Source organism: Lynx canadensis, chromosome E2, assembly GCF_007474595.2.
Source record: "Lynx canadensis isolate LIC74 chromosome E2, mLynCan4.pri.v2, whole genome shotgun sequence".
Classification (NCBI taxonomy): Eukaryota; Metazoa; Chordata; class Mammalia; order Carnivora; family Felidae; genus Lynx; species Lynx canadensis.
The window spans coordinates 35,445,693-35,466,231 of record NC_044317.1 but is presented as its reverse complement, the minus strand read 5'-3'; the positions used below and the strand labels follow the sequence as shown (position 1 = coordinate 35,466,231).

At 41.2% G+C, this 20,539-nt stretch overlaps 1 protein-coding gene across 1 annotated transcript in view; it reads right to left on the bottom strand.

Moving 5' to 3' along the window:
- ABCC12 (ATP binding cassette subfamily C member 12) overlaps window positions 1–20,256 on the bottom strand; it is a 75,727-nt gene extending 55,471 nt beyond the window's left edge. The window contains 9 exon segments of the mRNA XM_030297311.1: window positions 49–245; window positions 248–286; window positions 3,487–3,634; window positions 4,090–4,199; window positions 4,202–4,259; window positions 5,515–5,748; window positions 6,038–6,185; window positions 10,150–10,305; window positions 20,138–20,256. Of these exon segments, the coding sequence (XP_030153171.1) occupies window positions 49–245; window positions 248–286; window positions 3,487–3,634; window positions 4,090–4,199; window positions 4,202–4,259; window positions 5,515–5,748; window positions 6,038–6,185; window positions 10,150–10,305; window positions 20,138–20,256 (1,209 nt within the window).
- Window positions 20,257–20,539: the final 283 nt, after the last annotated feature.

Below are 20,539 nucleotides of genomic sequence, written 5' to 3'. Positions count from 1 at the left end.
AAAGTCATGGTAGAATTCTGGCCCTTCTGTGATTGAGTACTCTGATGCCAGTGCTGGGCAAAGGCGAGGAGGAGCTTCCCAGCTGGCACTGTCCAGTGTTGGAATGTGAAGGAGACCAGCTCTAGAGATGGTTCTACCACTGGGGGCGGTGAGCCTGCGTCTCAAGAGGATGTGGCAGGTGAATGTCAATACAATGGCTATGGTAGATGCAATGGAGGCCAGGGCTGAGTTTCCACTTTGAACAATCCAGATTTTTCCAGTAATTTCCTTTCCCTCTTCCTTATATCTGTAAATAGAAAATGGTCCATGATGGACTTATTTTGCAGCACTAAGAAATGCATCTATCTTTGGGGCACCTGGGTGGCTCAGTCAGTTAAGCATCTGACTCTTGATTTTGGCTCAAAACATGATCTCACGGTTTGTGGGCTTGAGTCCTATGTCAACTCTGCTGACAGTGTGGAGCCTACTTGGGATTCTCTCTCTCCTTCTCTCTTTGCCCCTCCCCACTAGTGCTATCTCTTTCTCTTCTCCTTCTCTCTTCTCTCTCTCTCTCTCTCTCTGTCAAATAAATAAACATTTAAAAAGAAGGAGAAGAAATGTATTTACCTTTGCCTGATCCTCCTGCAAGTGAGTGTTAAGGACTCTGGTAGTGAAGTTTAAATTAGAGTAAGCACAGAAAGCTCTGGGAACAAACTGGAAGCTTAGTGTCTGTCAGCTGCCATATTGGATGGTGTCTGAGGTCTCTTGCAATCCTGAATCTGTGTCAGGATTCATACACTTGGATGCCTACAGATGCCAGGCAAGTAATGTAAATGAAGGGAGTGGACAGAGAGTAAGACCAGAAGCAGGGTGTGGAGTGTGGCAAAATGGGGACCACATGCCTCAGTGAAAGGGGCAGCCACCTCTCAGTGCAGAGCATCCAGGGTCACCAGATCTTCAACTGTTCTAAAGTCTGGGATCTGGAATTTTGTGGGACACGTTTCCACGTTTTGTGGGGACACGTTGGGAACTAACTGAAAGAAGTTTTAAATACAAAGCACATGTGCCAGCCTGAAGGCTGCCAGATTGGGGCTCCTGTCCTGTATCCCAGGAACATCTACAAAAGCCCAAGAGCATTTCTCCCTTTCATAAGTCCAGTTGGGGTCCATGCCTCTGCACTGCTCACAAATTAAATTCAAGCCTCCTTCTCCTGGTGTTTAAAGTTATTTACTCTAATTCCAGACTCTTCTGCAAAAACCCTTTCACACTAGCAACATGGCACCATTGCCATTCTTACTGAGTGCTCTTCTGAACATTGCACAGTGTTCTCATAGATCACGCTCATCACCATGTGAAAAAAGAGGCTATTATTATGCTCTCTGGCAGGACAGGAAGGTCATAGCAGGTTAAGTAACTTGCCTTTTAAGTAGTCAAGGCAGAGTTGGAAACCAGTTCTACTGCAATCCAAAACTCTGGTGTCCATATGCCCTTTGCCTCTCGAATACACAGACACCTCCTTTTCCCCAAGCACACTTGGACACTTGCATACCTTCTCTAGGCCTTTGCTCCTACTGGGGGTCTTCCCCAGCTCGGTTTGTGTCTGAATCCTTGCTATTCTTCAAGGCCTTTCTAAAAAATGCCACTTCCACCATGACACTTTTCCTGATCTCTCCAACCTGATATGCTCACCCCTTCACCCCCTGGAGCTTCTCTCCATTTCCTTATGGCCGTTTCCGATTTTAACCTATAGTTAATCCATGTTCACTAATTCAACAAATTTTAACCTGATGTCTACTGTAGGACAGGTGCTGTGCTTGGTGTTGGAAAGTATAGGAGTAAACAGCGTTTTAGCTCTCTTTCAGTAGGGAGACAGACAATAAAGAAATAAACAAATTCTATCATTACAAATTTGTTGGGTGATATGAAATAAATGAACAGGGTAAAGTGAATTAAAGGAACTGGTAGGGAATGAACTTGCTTAGGACTGTGGTCAAGAAGGCATCTTTGATCAGTGACATCGAGAGAAGGCACAAAGTCAACATGAACATCCATCACGAGAGCATTTCAGGCAGAGGAAACAGTAACTGCAAAGATCATGAGGCATGAATGAAGATAGACAGGAGGTTCACAGAGCTCACACGAGTTATCAAGGGTTAGGATAAGATGTGATGAGCTCATAGAGGTCATCAGGGGCCAGATCACATTGGATCTAATAGGCCATTTAAAGGAATTTGATTTAAATCAAAAGTCCTAAATTGGAATAATCTAAGTGTAATAAGAAGCCACTAAATATTTTTAGCAGGGAAGGGCAGGATCTGATTGACATTTTTAAAAGGTCACACTGGCTTCTGAGAACATAATGGATTTCAGGGGGAAGGAGAAAAGAAAGTGTTGCATCTAAAACTTCTTTCCATATTCCAGAAGGGAGAGAATATTGGTTTGCACTAGAGTGACAGTGGAATGAAGAGAAGCAGACAGATTCCAGATATATTCTAAAGGTAGAGCCAACAAACTTATAGCTATTATTGAGCTTAGTTAGCTCAAACTCCCATCATCTTAAAAGCAGGGACTCTTTCTAATCCTTTAGTGCATCTCCCATGACCTTGTACATAGTAGGAAGTTCGCGAATATTTATTGAATTAAACTGACTCAGGTTAAATTGAGTCAAATTAAATTGAACGAAGTCAAATGGAATCAAAAGGAATCAAATCATTGTACTAAAGTGAGTTTAATGTGTGAGGAAGTGTGTCTGGGTATTCAAGGAAGTTCGCATAGGGCTGCCAGCATCCCAACCTGCAACACTTCCTTTGGCAAGCTCAGAAGCAAGTTTTCTAAAGCCACTCCTTAAAACACGGATATACAGCTTCAGGCCCAATTACATGCTGGTCTAAAAGTATAATTGTAGATCCAGAGAGTCAATTGTAACAGTGGTTCAGATCATTAACCGGCCAACCACCTGAGTCTATGTCAGCAATTATGTAAATGTTCCTGCAATTAGATTTGCATTTATATTTGATTGAAATGGTTTTAATATCATCTTTTTTAAAAAAGCTATATATGTATCCTCTTATCTGTGGAAAGAATATCGAGTCAGGGGGTCATTCAATCATGATGAAGTTGCTGCAGGCAAGGAGCTATATATGTAAGTGTGAGTATACGTGTGTGTGTGTGTAGACATCTTCTAAGTTGAGGAAATAGCTTGAGGTAGCTCTTCCTCTCTTCATAATGTTTTAGTGTATTATTTTTGTAAAAGGTAACTGGTCAGTATCAGCATCCACATGTCTTTTTAAAGGCTAAACCATATGTCATTCACCTGCTACGTCCTTGGGCTCACCAGAACAGATGCTTGGTCCTATTAAATCTTTGCATCCCTTAAAAAGCCTGAAAAGCAGCTTAGAGGGGCCCCACATCCCCCCTTCTGGAATTCCTGGCCCCCAGAACCTTAAGAACTCCTTAGAAGAGTACATTCTACAGGGTAAGTGGTTCTTCAAGACCTGCGCATCCTACCTTGAATGGTATTGGTAAAAGATTTCTCCCAGGCATACATTTTAATCAGCTTGATGCAAGTCAGAAACTCATTCATTGTCTGAACTCGCTTGTCTGTCACTGAAATTGCTGATCTTCGAAAAGCTGAATTGAGCTTAGCCATAAACATCTGAAATCAAGGTACAAAGTGTTCAGAGAGAATTGCTGAGTTGCAGTTGGCCTAAAAATCCAGAGATTGGAGTATAAGTGCCAGGGAAAGTTCTAAGGGAAACTAGACTGAGATTCTCAGTCATCCTTGCCTTGAGTTGTGGTAGCTGATGTGGACCAGGGGACACCACTGGGGATCAGGCAAGTGATATAAACACAGGAATTGCTAGTATGCAAAGAGAGTGCTGGAGACTATGACAAACTGAAAGCCATGCCTCCCTCCCCCAGCACATTCAAATTCAAGTTCTTAAAAAAAAATGCAATATGCCAACAAAAGAAAGCACATCTGTAGGCACAAAATGGGGACACAGGCTTCAGGTCCACACACTGAAAATAAAGCCTTCTATCCAATTGAGTGAGAACATGTGTGCACAATACAAGCATACAACAGTTTATAGTTGCAAGACCTGCCATTACCTGGATGGGGATGAATATGATGTACACAGATATCCCAATGAAGAGCTGTGAGCCCCAAATGAAAAAGGCATACACTGCACAAACAGCCATTAGGATCGGGATGGTGGCTGCAAGGGACAAAAAAGGCAGCTTCAACAAGGAATACTATCACTTGATAGTACATTGAGCACCTGGAAAGAAAGCACAAAGGTTCAGCTTTGGAAGTGTCACCCAAACATTTCCTCACGAAGGCTTTCAGAATGGTTGAGGGGTCTGAGTAGAGAAAAAAACTGCCTTAATGGAGAGGGGTGTTGCCAGGGGACCAACATGATAAGTTTTGTGGTTCCATTCTGATCTGATCTTGGAGAGGCTGATCTTTAGGACAGAGAGTCCCAGTGAAGAGTAATATTGCCCTCTAAAAGCATACTGGAGAAATGGCTAGCTGCCTAACCTTTATCTATCTCTCCTTCTTCCTGCTTTATTCAGAGCAGTAGCATGCCCAGCTAAAAGACTACATTTTTCAGCCTCCTTTGTGGAAAGAATGTGGCCATGTGACTGTGTAACACATGTCAAACGGGAGTTTGGGAATTAATTCTTAAAGGGAAGCAATTCAACTTAGAGGACATATATCTTTGCTCTTCTCTCCCTCCTCTTACCAGCTATCTGAAACATGGTTGGGATGACTGGACCTCCAAAATCCATCCTGAACCATTATGAGAGCCATGTGCTAGGATAGTGACAAAGAAAGATAAGAAGATACAGAAGTCCCCATACCAGCCCTGAATTGGTCTGGTCCAGACTCCTTTTGAGAGTGAAATAAATTCATCTTGCTTAATCTACTGTTATTTTGGATTTTCTTGTTCTATGCAGCTGAGTTCATCATAAGATGCTTTAGACATACTGAAAGAGCAACTGTAAGAAAGAAGCAAGTCCCTTACCTCATGCCACCTGGGATTCCCTTGATAAGAAAATTTTATTGTGTAAATGCTAAGAATCTTAACACTAAGATTCAAGGGCTTGAGAATATATAAGTTCTGAAGTCCAGTAAGTGTAGTCTTTATTATGACTTTGGCACCCTAAATACTATACAATCAGAATTATTGGATCCATTGTTCATTCATTTTCTTTAAATGCCTGTGATGTGTTCCTTACTGCCTCAGTGTCCTCACTAACAATCAAAGGGATTGGATAAGGTCATCCTGAAACCCTACCTCAACTCGAACAGGGAAGAATTTCCAAATTCTCCAGCTTGAATGGAGCCCTCCCTTCATTGAATTCCTCTCATGTTTTGAGTCTTCCTCACTTCACTTAGCAGGGATATGGGATATAATGGGCAGGACATTGGAAAAATAGAAGGAAGTCATATGCATTATCCAGGAAGTACATCTCACTCAGAGTCAGGATTTAGGATTTCGTTTTCTAAAATTAAACTCTGGACCAGCTTACCTCTCCAACAGAGATGTGTGCCAGCGTCTTGAAGGACACCAGGTTTTCAAAAACCAGGGTGGAGATGGCCACCTTCAACCGGATTGCTGTGCGGTAATTTATGGCCCAGGCAAGGGCCCAAAAGAGCACTTTGGTAAACTCAGTAGCAAAAAGGGCTATGCACAGGCCAATGCCAACCCAGACATTCCTAGAAATGCTCTCAGTCTGTTGGAGGATTTGGTGAATGAGAACCGTCTGTAAAATAGCACAATGGAGAGAGGAGAGGGCCGCTGGAGGTTGAGGTTGGTATAGGAAGCCTCAGATAATGTCAGCAAACTGATTTTATGAGGCAAACTTTTTAATTAATTTCAGTGGTTGCTGCTGTGCTTGACAAGGATTAGCTTTATGAAAATTTTCCCCCAAGGAGCTGAAAGATAATGACAATGTACTAAACCCACCAGCTCGTAGAGAAAGTAGCTAATGACATTCTTTGTCAGTCTGGGGACCTGTTTGACAAGGCAGAAGAAGGGCCACCCTCACTCACCGGCCCTATGGCTGCCATGATAATGCACAGGATGTTGGCCACAATATCCATCAAAACACGCGTCCTTTGGAATTTCCAGACCACTTGGCCCAGAGAGGCTTTCTCAGGACCCACCCTTTCCACCTCTTCATCCCAAAGGATTCGAAATCTGTGATGAAAGAACAGGAAGAAGGAAAGGGACTTACATTTCCACTTGTTGTTTGAAGCTACTTCGATGGACAAACCTCGCAAAGGTGCTCAGCACAACCCTCATCCCTGGCAGTGGTGGCTCCACACAAGCAACAGTGACTCTCCTTTCTTCTTTTCCAGGGCAGAGGGGATACAGGAGGGACAGGGGGCAAAGCCTTGGCACAAGCATAGGCTGGCATATAACACTTGGGCATTTTCCAGGCCTTCATTTCCTGCTCCTAGTGCCCATCTCTGGCACAACACCAGTTCTGATAAAAGAAAGAAGAAAGAAAGAAAGAAAGAAAGAAAGAAAGAAAGAAAGAAAGAAAGAAGAAAGACAAGAATAATCTTCCCTAGGACAGGGAGGAGTTTGTCCATCTCAGAGATCTGAAAGAAGGGCAATGAGACAGGAGTGTGCTGAAGGAGAAGGACTGACATGATACTGGGAGGCGAGGCAGAACCAAACCCCGTGGGACCCGTAGTTCTGAGAAAGGAGTTTAGGTTTCTTTTCAAGAGCAAAGGAAGGCTTTGCAGGTTTTTAAGCCCTAGTGATAAGATATTTTACACATCTAAAAGATCATTCTGGTAGCTGTGAGACTAGTGGATTATAGTGAGGAACAAAGGATAAAGCAGGGGACCACAGCAGGAGACTGTGACATCCCGGGAGAAGTGGCCTGGATTTAAGAAAAGTGGATTTTGGGAAAGATGAACAGAGACAACATAATGCACTGATGAACTAGATGTGGAAGAAAAGGGAAGGAGGATTAAGGATCCCAACTTTCTGACTTGATCAACTGTGTGAATGGAGTTTGTTGAGAAGAGGAAAAGAGGAAGAAGAGAAGAGCATCATCAGGTTGGGGCCCTGGATCAAGAACACAGCTTTAGACTGTAATCATCAAGACAGTATGGTACTGGCACAAGAACAGACATTCAGATCAATAGAACAGAATAGAGAACCCAGAAATGGACCCACAAATGTATGGCCAACTAATCTTTGACAACGCAGGAAATATCCAATGGAATAAACACAATCTCTTCAGCAAGTGGTGCTGGGAAAACTGAACAGCGACATGCAGAAGAACAAACCTGGACCACTTTCTTACACCATACACAGAAAAATAAACTCAAGTGGATGAAAGACCTCAATGTAAGACAGGAAGCCATCAAAATTCTCGAGGAGAAAGCAGGCTAAAACCTCTTTGATCTTGGCCGCAGCAACTTCTTACTCAACACATCTCCAGAGGCAAGGGAAACAAAAGCAAAAATGAACTATTGGGACCTCATCAAAATAAAAAGCTTCCACAGGGAAGGAAACAATCAGCAAAACTAAAAGGCAACTGACAGAATGGGAGAAGATATTTGCAAATGACATATCAGATAAAGGGTTAGTATCCAAAATCTATAAAGAACTTGCCAAACTCAACACCCAAAAAAACAAATAATCCAGTGAAGAAATAGGCAAAAGACATGAATAGACACTTCTCCAAAGAAGACATCCAGATGGCCAACCAACACATGAAAAAATGCTCCACATCACTCATCATCAGGGAAATACAAATCAAAACCACAATGAGATACCACCTTACACCTATCAGAATGGCTAACATTAACAACTCAGGCAACAACAGATGTTGGCGAGGATGCAGAGAAAGAGGATCTCTTTTGCATTGCTGGTGGGAATGCAAGCTGGTGTAGCCACTCTGGAAAACAGTATGGAGTGTTCCTCAAAAAGTTAAAAATAGAACTACCCTATGACCCAGCAATTGCACTACTAGGTATTTATCCAAGGGATACAGGTGTGCTATTTCGAAGGGGCACATGCACCCCAATGTTTATAGCAGCACTATCAACAATAGCCAAAGTATGGAAAGAGCCCAAATGTCCATCGATGGATTAATGGATAAAGAAGATGTGGTACATATATACAATGGAGCATTACTCAGCAATCAAAAAGAATGAAACCTTGCCATTTGCAACTACGTAAATGGAACTAGAGGGTACTATGGTAAGCAAAATTAGTCAGACAAAAGAAAGACTTCACTCATATGAGGACTTTAAGACACAGAACAGATGAACATAAGGGAAGGGAAGCAAAAATAATATAAAAACAGGGAGGGGGACAAAACATAAGAGACCCTTAAATATGGAGAACAAGATGAGGGTTATTGGGGGGGGAGATGGGAGGGGCGATGGGCTAAATGGGTAAGAGCATTAAGAAATCTACTCCTGAAATCATTGTTGCACTATATGCTAACGAATTTGGATGTAAATTAAAAAACAAAATTAAAAAAAATTAAAAAAAATTTAAAAAAGAACACAGCTTTAGATATAAGATGCTTGTGAGTCATCCAAGTGCAGCTGTCCAATTGGATGCGGGGCATATGAATTCAGAGTCTGGAAGAGATGCATGGATTGAAGTAGCCTGTTGTTAAGGTTGCATATGGTGTTGTCTTTGAAGTGGGTAAGTTCACCTAGGAACAGGCATAGAATGGAAGAGAAGAGGATCCAAATTGATGCTGGGTAGATGGAAGGAAACATTAAAAACAGACAGGAAGTACTGTCCAGAGAAATAGAAGGAAAATCCAATACTACACAGGCACTGGTCCAGTCCAGCCCCTTCTCTCTGAGCTCACTAGCAACTTGCTCTGGAGTGTAGATTTTGGGAAACTTCCATTGAATTAAATGTATACAACACACAGATGAGAAAAAGCACAACTGTAGAAACAATTGCAAGACCATGATTAAAGCTCCTATCCCTTTGAGCACACACTTCAGGCAATGCCTTGCACTTTACCCCCTGTGGCCAAAGATAAGAAGACTCCCAGAAGAAACAAGTGCAGAAGAAGGCTTTGAGAATTTTTCCATTAAGACATTATGATTCATAGCAACATTAAAGGTCAATGCAGATGGTAGAAAGAATTAATGTCTTTATACTTATGCTGACATAGAAAAGTGTTTGTAAATGTTTACTAAAAACAGCAAACCTGTTAAATACTATATAGTGTGCTTCACTGTGTTTAAAGAAAAAACCCATGACATGTAAGTAGGGGGAATAAGAAGAGGTACTGATCAGCAGATCAGCGCACAGAGTGTGCTTAATCAGAGTAGAAAAAATTTTGGATACATCAACACCAACATTTAACAATGCTGACCTCTGGGGAGCAGAGTTGGAGTATGGTGGGGATACTCCCACTTCTTAAATGTTTGTTGCTTTAACATTTTTAGAATGAATATTAATTAGGTAGAATCAATGAAAGTTACATTTTTTGCAAGTCAAAACTGTCAAATATTGGTGGCTTCATTTGGTTCAACCTAAACATATTTTGCAATATAAAAGCTCAATAATGATTTTTTAATGTTTATTTATTTTTGAGATAGAGAGAGACAGAGCATGAGCAGGGGAGGAGGAAAGAGTAAGGGAGACAGAATCCAAAGCAGGCTCCAGGCTACAATGTCAGCACAGAGCCTGATGTAGGGCTTGAACTCACAAACTGTGAGATCATGACCTGAGCTGAAGTTGGACGCTCAACTGACTGAGCCACCCAAGTGCCCCAAAATCCCAAAAATTATTTTTAAAGCAAAATGCAATGCCTAGAGCTGCCTGCAGAAGCAGCCCAGGTGGGTCTGGCCAGCTTAGTGTGAAGTGAAATTCTGGTCACCCTCATCCTGTTGTAGTGCTCCTACAATTCACCAACAACCCAGCCAGCATGGTCCTGAGCCTCAGGCTGTAGCTCTCAATCAATCCTTTTTACACACCAAATCTCCCCAATTCTTGCCTCCCCAAATAAGTTGAGTCAGCCCAATCCTGCTTTACAGAGCAGCCACTGAGGAGGGCCACCAGTGACCTGGAGGTGTCCATTTCCACACCCAGGAAAAGGGTGCACACAAAGGGCTCTTCATAGGGTGAGCTCCTCTCCTGAGGTAACCCAAGTGAATCCTCGTACCTTTTGGCATTGGTGTCTGATGAGTCATATGGTGACATCGGGGGCAGGGTGTCCGCAGTCAGTGTATGCTTATAGCCCCTAACCATCACTGGTGTAAGCCAGGAAAATGTAGCGAAGGAGAGCAGTCCTGCATCATCCACAGGGTTGGGTGCCAGCCTAAGACAAATGAGACACTCTGCATTCCAGGGCATAGTTGCCATTTTCCTGAGTCCCTGACTTGAGTTCTTAACTATAGTAATAACCACAGCCACACTTAGAATCCATGATTACCACCCATTATCCCTTTGAGCAGTGGTATATACTGGAACCAGCTCATAGCACCTTGTGAGAGTTGATTGTAAGACTTCCAGGAGTTTTGCAAGTTAGTTGCTAAACACAGCCAATATTAAAAATCACATAATTTTAAATAAATTATCTTAAGGACAAAAGTAATAACTATTTGAAACTCATAATTTCCTAATTATTTTACTAGATTTTACTAGTATCTATGCTGTTTAGATCATGTAAATCTATTTTATCTGTATGGTAGAAATACCATATAACACTGTGATACTGCACATCCCTTCCCAACTTTGCATTCAGCGGCATCACATTGGCTTGAAATTGCCAATGGTAAGAGTATTCACACCATAAAAATCAATAAATGCTACAAACCCAGGGAATTTTTTTAGTGAGCCAGTGTTGAACATTTACCAATTTTCAAGCCTCATGACCATGAGAAAGAGGGTACCTGATCCATTTGTCATGAGGAAATTAAGGCCTATAAGCTGATTATCAGAAGTCAGGTGCATGTCTTGTGCTCTCAGGAAGATGGGGAAGGTGCAGAGCAGGACATGCCACCATGTCGGGGGGAGGCTACCTAAACAGACAAATGCTGGAGGCAAATTCTGGATTTATTGTGATGATGGAATGAATTAATACATTTAAAATGTTATGGATACATAAATATTAGCTAGTAGGTAAAAGAGGATGGGAGAGAGGAAAGAGAGGAGGAGAAAAAAGAAATGGAAAGGAACAGGAGGAAAAGGAGAGCAAAGAAAAAGAAAGAGAAGGAGGAGAAAGAACAAACATTAGAGGAAAAGAGAAGAAAAGAAAGAAAGGAAGAGGAAATAAAGGAGGAAAAAACTCGTGTTTGCCCTTGAGAAGTTAGCCATCTAAGACAGAACAAAGTCAGAGACATAGAGTAATATCTACTGGTTACTGAATGTTTAGTATATTCTGGACCCTGCAACAGCTCTATATTTGTAGCAGATGCTGTCAGGATGTCCTGGGTCACAGCCTCTTGTCACATGTACCCCTGATCTCAGCTATAGGGGACAGTGTCATGCAAGCTAAGGCTCAAGCTGACATTGTCCCATCTCAAATGCAAGCTGTGTCTCATTTCACCACCTGTTTCAGTGCCTTCTCAGAAGCATAAGTGCAGCTCAAAATTGCAGGGGGTTGATGCCCCCAGGGACAAATCTTAACTAATGGAGTATAGGAACCCCTAGATAAATGCACTCCCTCATCCTTCGGGTGGAAAATTGTGCACTTTCTCAGGAGGATGTAGTAGAATCCAGTCCCCATTCCTACAGCAGTGACACTGATGACACCTGTTGTCATTCCCTGCCTCACTTCCCCTAAATATTCCCTCCTGCTCCCATGATCACCTCCTAAATGAGCTACCTGCATCCAAATTCTTGACTCAGGCTCTGCTTTTGGAGAACCCAAGCTAAGATATTATTAACAAGGTAATATGTACCCAGCATGTAGTTAAATTTCCTAAAATATGGCTTTTATGATACAGTCTTGCATTACCTTGTATAATTTTACAACAAATAAGTGGGAGTGCAGAAGGTGAGTATAATGATCCCATTTCATAGACAAGAACATCATGGCATAAAGAAGTTAAAGTGCTTGGAGGAGAGGAGACAAGATGGAAGAACAGCTGGAAGTTTTTTGTGCATCTTGCATCCATGAAATACAGCCAAACCAACACTAAACCTCCTGCACACCTAGAAAACTGATCTGAAGATTAACACAACAATCTGCACAACCTGAACCACAGAACTCAGTAGGTACTCACGCAGAGAGGTAAACTAGGGGAGAGAGAAGCTGTGGAGGGCAGGGAGCCACTTTTGCATGCAGAGAGAGGATGGAGATGGGGGAGAGTACAGGAAAAGCACCCCCCCCCCCAAGCAGCTGGAGAGAAAGTGAAAAAGTGTAAACAGCCACAGGGACTGAACCAAAAAGGGAGAAAGGAGAAAGGAGAGGGTTTAAATTCCATTAAGACTCTATAAACAGGGGGAGCACAGAGTCTGAAACTCCACAGCTCAATATCTGGCAGTGCTCTGGTGGGAAGGGTGAATCTCCAGGAGTCCAGAGGTCTTAGGGCCACATGGGGATAGTTGGTTCCCCTGCTGAGAGGACACCTGGTAGAGGCTGTGTGGGTCCCCCAAAGGCAAGGTCCCAGTGAACCTGGGAGAACAACCACATTTGCTGGTGCTGGAACAAGGTCGTTAAGGGTGAAGGCTGGTGCCAGATGTGTGTTGTGATTTTCCATAATCCCTGAAACGCTGCTGCTAAACTATCTTGTGAACTTTTTCTGGGGCAGTCTGGCATCCGGCCGCAGTCTCTGGGCATCAGCAGCAGCACGGTCCTGCAAACATTCCTGGGTGTGGCTGGTACCTGGCCATTGCTTGGTGAGACCCTTCCACAGAGGGGCAGAACAGGTCAAATCTGCAGTCCCTCAGAAGTAAGGGATCTGGAAAAACAGCCACATATGAGACAAAACTCAGGAGGGAGGTGCAGCCTAGGGCTTGGTCACAGACTGTGTAAAAGCAGGGAGTGGATGGAAGCCAAAGACAAAGGACAGGTGCATGATTGCTGATCGGGGAGAACAGAGTTCTGATACTAGAGACTGGGTAGCTGGGTGATGCCATTTTCACCACTCCCGTGCATGTGCATACACACCTACAAGCGCCACAACAATCCACCCCAGTAAGCTAAACAGCACCGTCTGGTGGAGAACGGAGCCATTACACCAAGCCCCGCCCAACTGGGCCAACGTTGCTCTTCAGGAACACAAGTCTCTCCACACACTTAGTTTATGGACTATAAAGCACTTCATAGTTTGACTTCTAGGGGAAAATGAAGTAATTTCAGTCATATTTCAGTTTGTTCACTGATACATCTATTCAATTTTCTTTCTTTCTTTCTTTTTCCTTTTTTCTCTTTTTTTTGTCTCTTTTCTTTTTCTTGAATACAGAAAGAGGAAAAAACTCATTTTTATTTTCAATTTTTATTAAAAATACTTTTCAACTTTTTTACTATATTTTTACTTTTGTGTGATTTTTTTTCAAATTCTATTTTACTTCCATCATTTCATTTTAGTCTACTTCCGTGTATTCATTTTTTTCAGATTTTGAAATGATTTCCTTTTTGTTCTTTCTTTCCCCTTTTTTCTCTAATCTATCAAGCCACTTTGAACACTCAGACCAAAACACACCTGGGATCTAGCATCATTTATTCGATTTGTGTGTGTGTGTGTGTGAGTTTGTTTATTTGTTTTTAATTTTTTTAATTTTAATGTTTTTTAAATTTTAATTTTTTACCTCATTAATTCCTTTTCTCCCTTCAAAATGATGAAACGAAGGTATTCACCCCAAAAGAAAGAGCACAAAGAAACGACACCCAGGGACTTAACCAACACAGATACAAGCAAGATGTCTGAACCAGAATTTAGAATCATGATAATAAGAATACTAGCTAGAGTCAGAAATAGATTAGAATCCCTTTCTGCAGAGATAAAAGAAGTAAAAAATAGCCAGAATGAAATTAAAAATGTTATAACTGAGCTGCAATCTTGAATGGATGCCATGATCCCAAGGATGGATGAGGCAGAACAGAGAATCAGCAATATACGAGACAAACTTATGGAGAATAATAAAGCAGGAAAAAAGAGAGAGATTAAGGCAAGAGCATGATTTAAGAATTAGAGAAATCAGTGACTCATTAAAAAGTAACATCAGAATCATAGGGGCCCCAGAAGAAGAAGAGAGAGAAGCAGGGGTAAAAGGGTTGTGTGAGCAAATCATGGCAGAAAATTTTCCTAACCTGGGAAAAGACACAGACATCAAAATCCAGGAAGCACAGAGGACTCCCATTAGATTCAACAAAAGCCAACCATCAACAAGCCATATCATAGTCAAATTCACAAAATACTAAAGCAAGGAGAGAACCATGAAAGCATCAAGGGACAAAAAGTCTTTTACCTACAAGAGAAGGCAAATCAGGTTTGCAGCAGACCTACCCACAGAAACCTGGCAGGCCAGAAAGGAGTGGCAGGATATATTCAATGTGCTGACTCAGAAAAATATGCAGCCAAGAATTCTTTATCCAGCAAGGCTGTCATTCAAAATAGAAGGAGAGATAAAGTTTCCCAGACAAACAAAAATTAAGGAGTTTGTGACCACTTAACCAGCCCTGCAAGAAATTTTAAGGGGGACTCTCTGAAGGGAGAAAAGATGAAAAAAAATACAACAAATAAATAAAGACCAAAAGCAACAAAGACTAGCAAGGACCAGAGAACACCACCAGAAACTCCAACTCTACAAGCAACATAATGGCAATAAATTCATATCTTTCAGTACTCACTCTAAATGTCAATGGACTAAATGCTCCAAGGAAAAGGCATAGGGTAACAGAATGGATAAGAAAACAAGATCCATCTATATGCTGTTTACAAGAGACCCACTTTAGACCTAAGGACACCTTCAGATTGAAAGTAAGGAGATGGAGAACCATCTATCATGCTAATGGTAAACAAAATAAAGCCGGAGTAGCCATACTTATATCAGACAATCTAGACATTAAAATAAAGACTGCATCAAGAGATGAAGAAGGGCATTATATCATAACTAAGGGGTCTATCCACCAAGAAGACCTAACAGCTGTAAACATTTATGCACCAAATGTGAAAGCACCCAAATATATAAATCAATTAATCACAAACATAAAGAAACTCAATGATAGTAACACCATAATAGTAGAGGACTTCAACAACCCACTCACAGCAATGGACAGGGAAACAATGGCTTTGAGTGGCACACTGGACCAGATGGACTTAACAGATACATTCAGAACATTTCATCCTAAAGCAGCAGAATATACATTCTTCTCCAGTGCACATGGAACATTCTTAGAATAGACCACATACTGGGACATAAATCAGCCCTCAACAAGTACAAAAAGATCGAGATCATACCATGCATATTTTCAGACCACAATGCTATGAAACACGAAATCAACCACAAGAAAAAATTTAGAAAGATAACAAATACTTGGAGACTAAAGAACATCCTACTCAAGAATGAATGGGCTAACCAAGAAGTTAAAGAGGAAATTAAAAAGTACATGGAAGTCAGTGAAAATGATAACACCACAAGCCAAAACCTCTGGGATGCAGCAAAGGCAGTCATAAGAGGAAAGTATATAGCAATCCAGGCCTTCTTAAAGAAGGAAGAAAGGTCTCAGATACACAACCTAACCTTATGCCTTAAAGAGCTGGAAACAGCAGCAAATAAAACCCAAAACCAGAAAAAGACACGAAATAATAAAGATTAGAGCAGAAATTTATGCTATCGAAACCAAAAAAAAAAAAAAAAAACAGTAAAACAGATCAATGAAACCAGAAGCTTGTTCTTTGAAAGAATTAACAAAATTGATAAACTACTAGCCAGTTTGATCAAAAAGAAAAAGAAAAGGACCCAAATAAATAAAATTAAGCATGAAACAGGAGAGATCACAACCAACACAGCAAAAATAAAAACAATAATAAGAGAATATTATGAGCAATTATACACCAATAAAATGGGCAATCGGAAAGAAATGGACAAATTCCTAGAAACATATACACTACTAAAACTGAAACAGGAAGAAATAGAAATTTTGAACAGTCCCATAACCAGTAAAGAAATCGAATTAGTAATAAAAAAAATCTCCCCCAAAACAAGTCCAGTGCCAGATGGCTTTCCAGGGGAATTCTACCAAACATTTAAGGAAGAGTTAATACCTATTCTCTTGAAGCTGTTCCTAAAATAGAAATGGAAGGAAACTTCCAAACTTTCTATGAAGCCAGCATTACCTTGATTCCAAAACCAGACAGAGACCCCACTAAAAGGGAGAACTATAGACCAATTTCCCTGATGAACATGGATGCAAAAATCCTCAACAAGATATTAGCCAACCAGATCCAACATTACATTAAAAAAAATTATTCACTAAGACCAAGTGGGATTTATACCTGGGATGCAGGGCTTGTTCAATATCCACAAAACAACCAATGTGATTCATCACATCAATAAAAGAAAGGACAAGAACCATATGATCCTCTCAATAGATGCAGAGAAAGAAAGCATTTGACAAAATATAACATCCTTTCTTGATAAAAACCCTCAAGAATGTAGGGATAGAAGGAGCATACTTCAAGATCATAAAAGCCATATATGAAAGACCCACTGCTAATATCATCCTCAAAGGGGAAAAACTGACAGCTTTCCCCTTAAGGTCAGGAAAAGACAGAGATGTCCACTCTCACCACTGTTATTCAACATAGTATTGGAAGTCTTAGCCTCTGCAATCAGTCAACACAAAGAAATAAAAGGGATCCAGATCGGCCAGGAGGGGGTCAAACTTTCACTCTTCATAGATGACATGATAATCTACATAGAAAACCGAAAAGATTCCACCAAAAAACTGCAAGAACTGATTCATGAATTCAGCAAGGTGGCAGGATATAAAATCAATGCACAGAAATAGGTTGCATTCCTATACACCAACAAAGAAGCAACAGAAAGAAAAATCAAGGAATCAATCCCACTTACAATGGCACCAAAAACCATAAAATACCTAGGAATAAATCTAACCAAAGAGATGAAAAATGTGTACACTGAAAACTATACAAGATTATGAAAGAAATTGAAGAAGACACACAACAATGGAAAAAGGGTCCATGTTCCTGGAAAGGAAGAGCAAATATTGTTAAAATGTTGATACTACCCAAAGAAATCTACATATTCAATGCAATCCTATCAAAATAACACCAGCCTTCTTCACGGAGCTGGAACAAATAATCCTAAAATTTGTATGGAACCAGAAAAGACCCTGAATAGCCAAAGCAATCTTGAAAAAGAAAACCAAAGCAGGAGGCATCACAATCCCGGACTTCAAGCTATACTACAAAGCTGTAATCATCAACACAGCATGGTACTGGCACAAGAACAGACACTCAGATCAATAGAACAGAATAGAGAACCCAGAAATGGACACACAAACGTATGGCCAACTAATCTTTGACAAAGCAGGAAATATCCAATGGAATAAACACAATCTCTTCAGCAAGTGGTGCTGGGAAAACTGAACAGCGACATGCAGAAGAACAAACCTGGACCACTTTCTTACACCACACACAGAAAAATAAACTCAAATGGATGAAAGACCTCAATGTAAGACAGGAAGCCATCAAAATTCTCGAGGAGAAAGCAGGCTAAAACCTCTTTGATCTTGGCCGCAGCAACTACTACTTACCAACACATCTCCAGAGGCAAGGGAAACAAAAGCAAAAATGAACTATTGGGACCTCATCAAAATAAAAAGCTTCCACAGGGAAGGAAACAATCAGCAAAACTAAAAGGCAACTGACAGAATGGGAGAAGATATTTGCAAATGACATATCAGATAAAGGGTTAGTATCCAAAATCTATAAAGAACTTGCCAAACTCAACACCCAAAAAAACAAATAATCCAGTGAAGAAATAGGCAAAAGACATGAATAGACACTTCTCCAAAGAAGACATCCAGATGGCCAACCAACACATGAAAAAATGCTCCACATCACTCATCATCAGGGAAATACAAATCAAAACCACAATGAGATACCACCTTACACCTATCAGAATGGCTAACATTAACAACTCAGGCAACAACAGATGTTGGCGAGGATGCAGAGAAAGAGGATCTCTTTTGCATTGCTGGTGGGAATGTAAGCTTGGTGTAGCCACTCTGGAAAACAGTATGGAGTGTTCCTCAAAAAGTTAAAAATAGAACTACCCTATGACCCAGCAATTGCACTACTAGGTATTTATCCAAGGGATACAGGTGTGCTGTTTCGAAGGGGCACATGCACCCCAATGTTTATAGCAGCACTATCAACAATAGCCAAAGTATGGAAAGAGCCCAAATGTCCATCGATGGATTAATGGATAAAGAAGATGTGGTACATATATACAATGGAGCATTACTCAGCAATCAAAAAGAATGAAACCTTGCCATTTGCAACTACGTAAATGGAACTAGAGGGTACTATGGTAAGCGAAATTAGTCAGACAAGAGAAAGACTTCACTCATATGAGGACTTTAAGACACAGAACAGATGAACATAAGGGAAGGGAAGCAAAAATAATATAAAACAGGGAGGGGGAAAAAACATAAGAGACTCTTAAGTATGGAGAACAGAGGGTTGCTGGAGGGGATGTGGGAGGGGGATGGGCTAAATGGGTAGGGGACATTAGGGAATCTACTCCTGAAATCATTGTTGCACTATATGCTAACTAATTTGGATGCAAATTAAAAAAATAAAATTAAAAAAAAAGTTAAAGTGCTCATCCAAACTCTTACAGTGGTACAGCATGAATTCAAACCCACTGCTTGCTAACTCCAAGGTCCTATCACTCTCTTAAGCAGCAGCCCACATTGCCTGTTCACAAAGCAATTATAAACTTAACCAGAACAGTGGGCTGTTAGCACTTTCCTGCCTGGGACTAATTATGGTAACCTATTCCCTCAGCTTTCAACATTTACCTCTCCTTTTAGATGGCTCTAGGTGATTCCTTGGTGCAGAGATTCTAGGAGAGAGCAGTGCCATGTCACCTCACTATAGAGATGCCACTTGGCCTTCTACTGTTCAGAGGACAGGACACAGGGCCCTTTCTATGTAGAAGAGGCAGCATTTAAAATATTATGATTAATATAATAATAGCATATCATATCATATAATGTTATAGTTATGAGTGTGAGCTTAAAAGTCAGCCTGCATATGTTACTATCCTGCAGTTCACAATGGACCCAATTATCTCTCCATCTGTATAACAGCCCCTTGTAATGTGAACTTGCAGCTGCTTCCACCAGTAAGTTTAGTCTATTTATCCACACCTTGAATCTGAGCTGACTTGTGATTTAATTTGGCCAATAGAATGCTATGAAAAAAATGGTATGCCAATTCTGAGCCTGAGTCCCAAGAAATGCTATACTTTTCAACTCATCCTTTTGGCAGGCTACTGTACTATTAAGTGATCAAGCCCAGGCTACCCTGCTGGGGGTTGATAGCCCATGTGACCCACTTGCCCCAATTGCCCCATTGTCAGCCAACTGACCCTGTGAAGCACAGCCACCTTGTTGTTCAGGATATTTACAAGTAAATTTAATCAAAACAAGATGAATCACCCAGCCAAGCTCAGCCTAGGTTGCTGGCCCACCCATAAAATTGTAAGCTAATTAAATGGCAATTGTTTTAGACTTTTAAGTGTTGGCAGTCAGAAAGTTTGTGTGTTACAAAGAGAAAGCTAACTGATGAACTTTCTGCAAATTACTTAACTTCTCTGTGCCTCACTTTTTCACCCATCAGATAAAATAACAATACCTCCATGGTGGTTGTGAAGAGTGAAAGAGGCCATGTTTATAAAGTACTTGAACAGGTCCCAGCACATTGAAAGCTCTCCTTAAACATTGGCTATTGTCTCCCTCTCACCAAAGGACAAAAGGAGTAAAGAAGTAGTGGATGGATGGATGGATGCATGGATGGATGGATGGATGCATGGATGCATGGATGCATGGATGGATAACAAAAGGACAAGCATATAGAGCAGCAGCATGGGGGAACAGGACCAGTGCCTACTCTCTTGATGGGCTAGAAACTACCCTGGCCCTCCCTCCAAACCTTCTCCTGGCTTACCTTGCATAAGGTCTCACTGGGATCATGGTCTTTAGGCTGGGATCATATCTTTCTATAAAGGATCTTCGCTGGCCTCGCCGATCCAGATCTGAGATAAAGTAGGGGCCTTCACCCACCATCCTGATGGAAGCCTGGAGCCCTGAGATGTTGGCCTAGGGATGCTTTCACTCTGCAACAGAGATGAGGAAGGTCACTGAGAAATGAGAACACTCTGGAATGGGACTAGGCAGTCCCTGTGCCACTCATACTCTACCCAGAAAAGCTTCTTTGCTCTAAACCCTCAGACTTATTTTCACCAGTTAGATTTCTATATTTATGGGGTAGATGAGGGTGGGGGGTATTAAGGTGTGGCCAGAAACCCTGCCACATCTCTCAACTCCACTCTGAGATTTCCTTATTAGC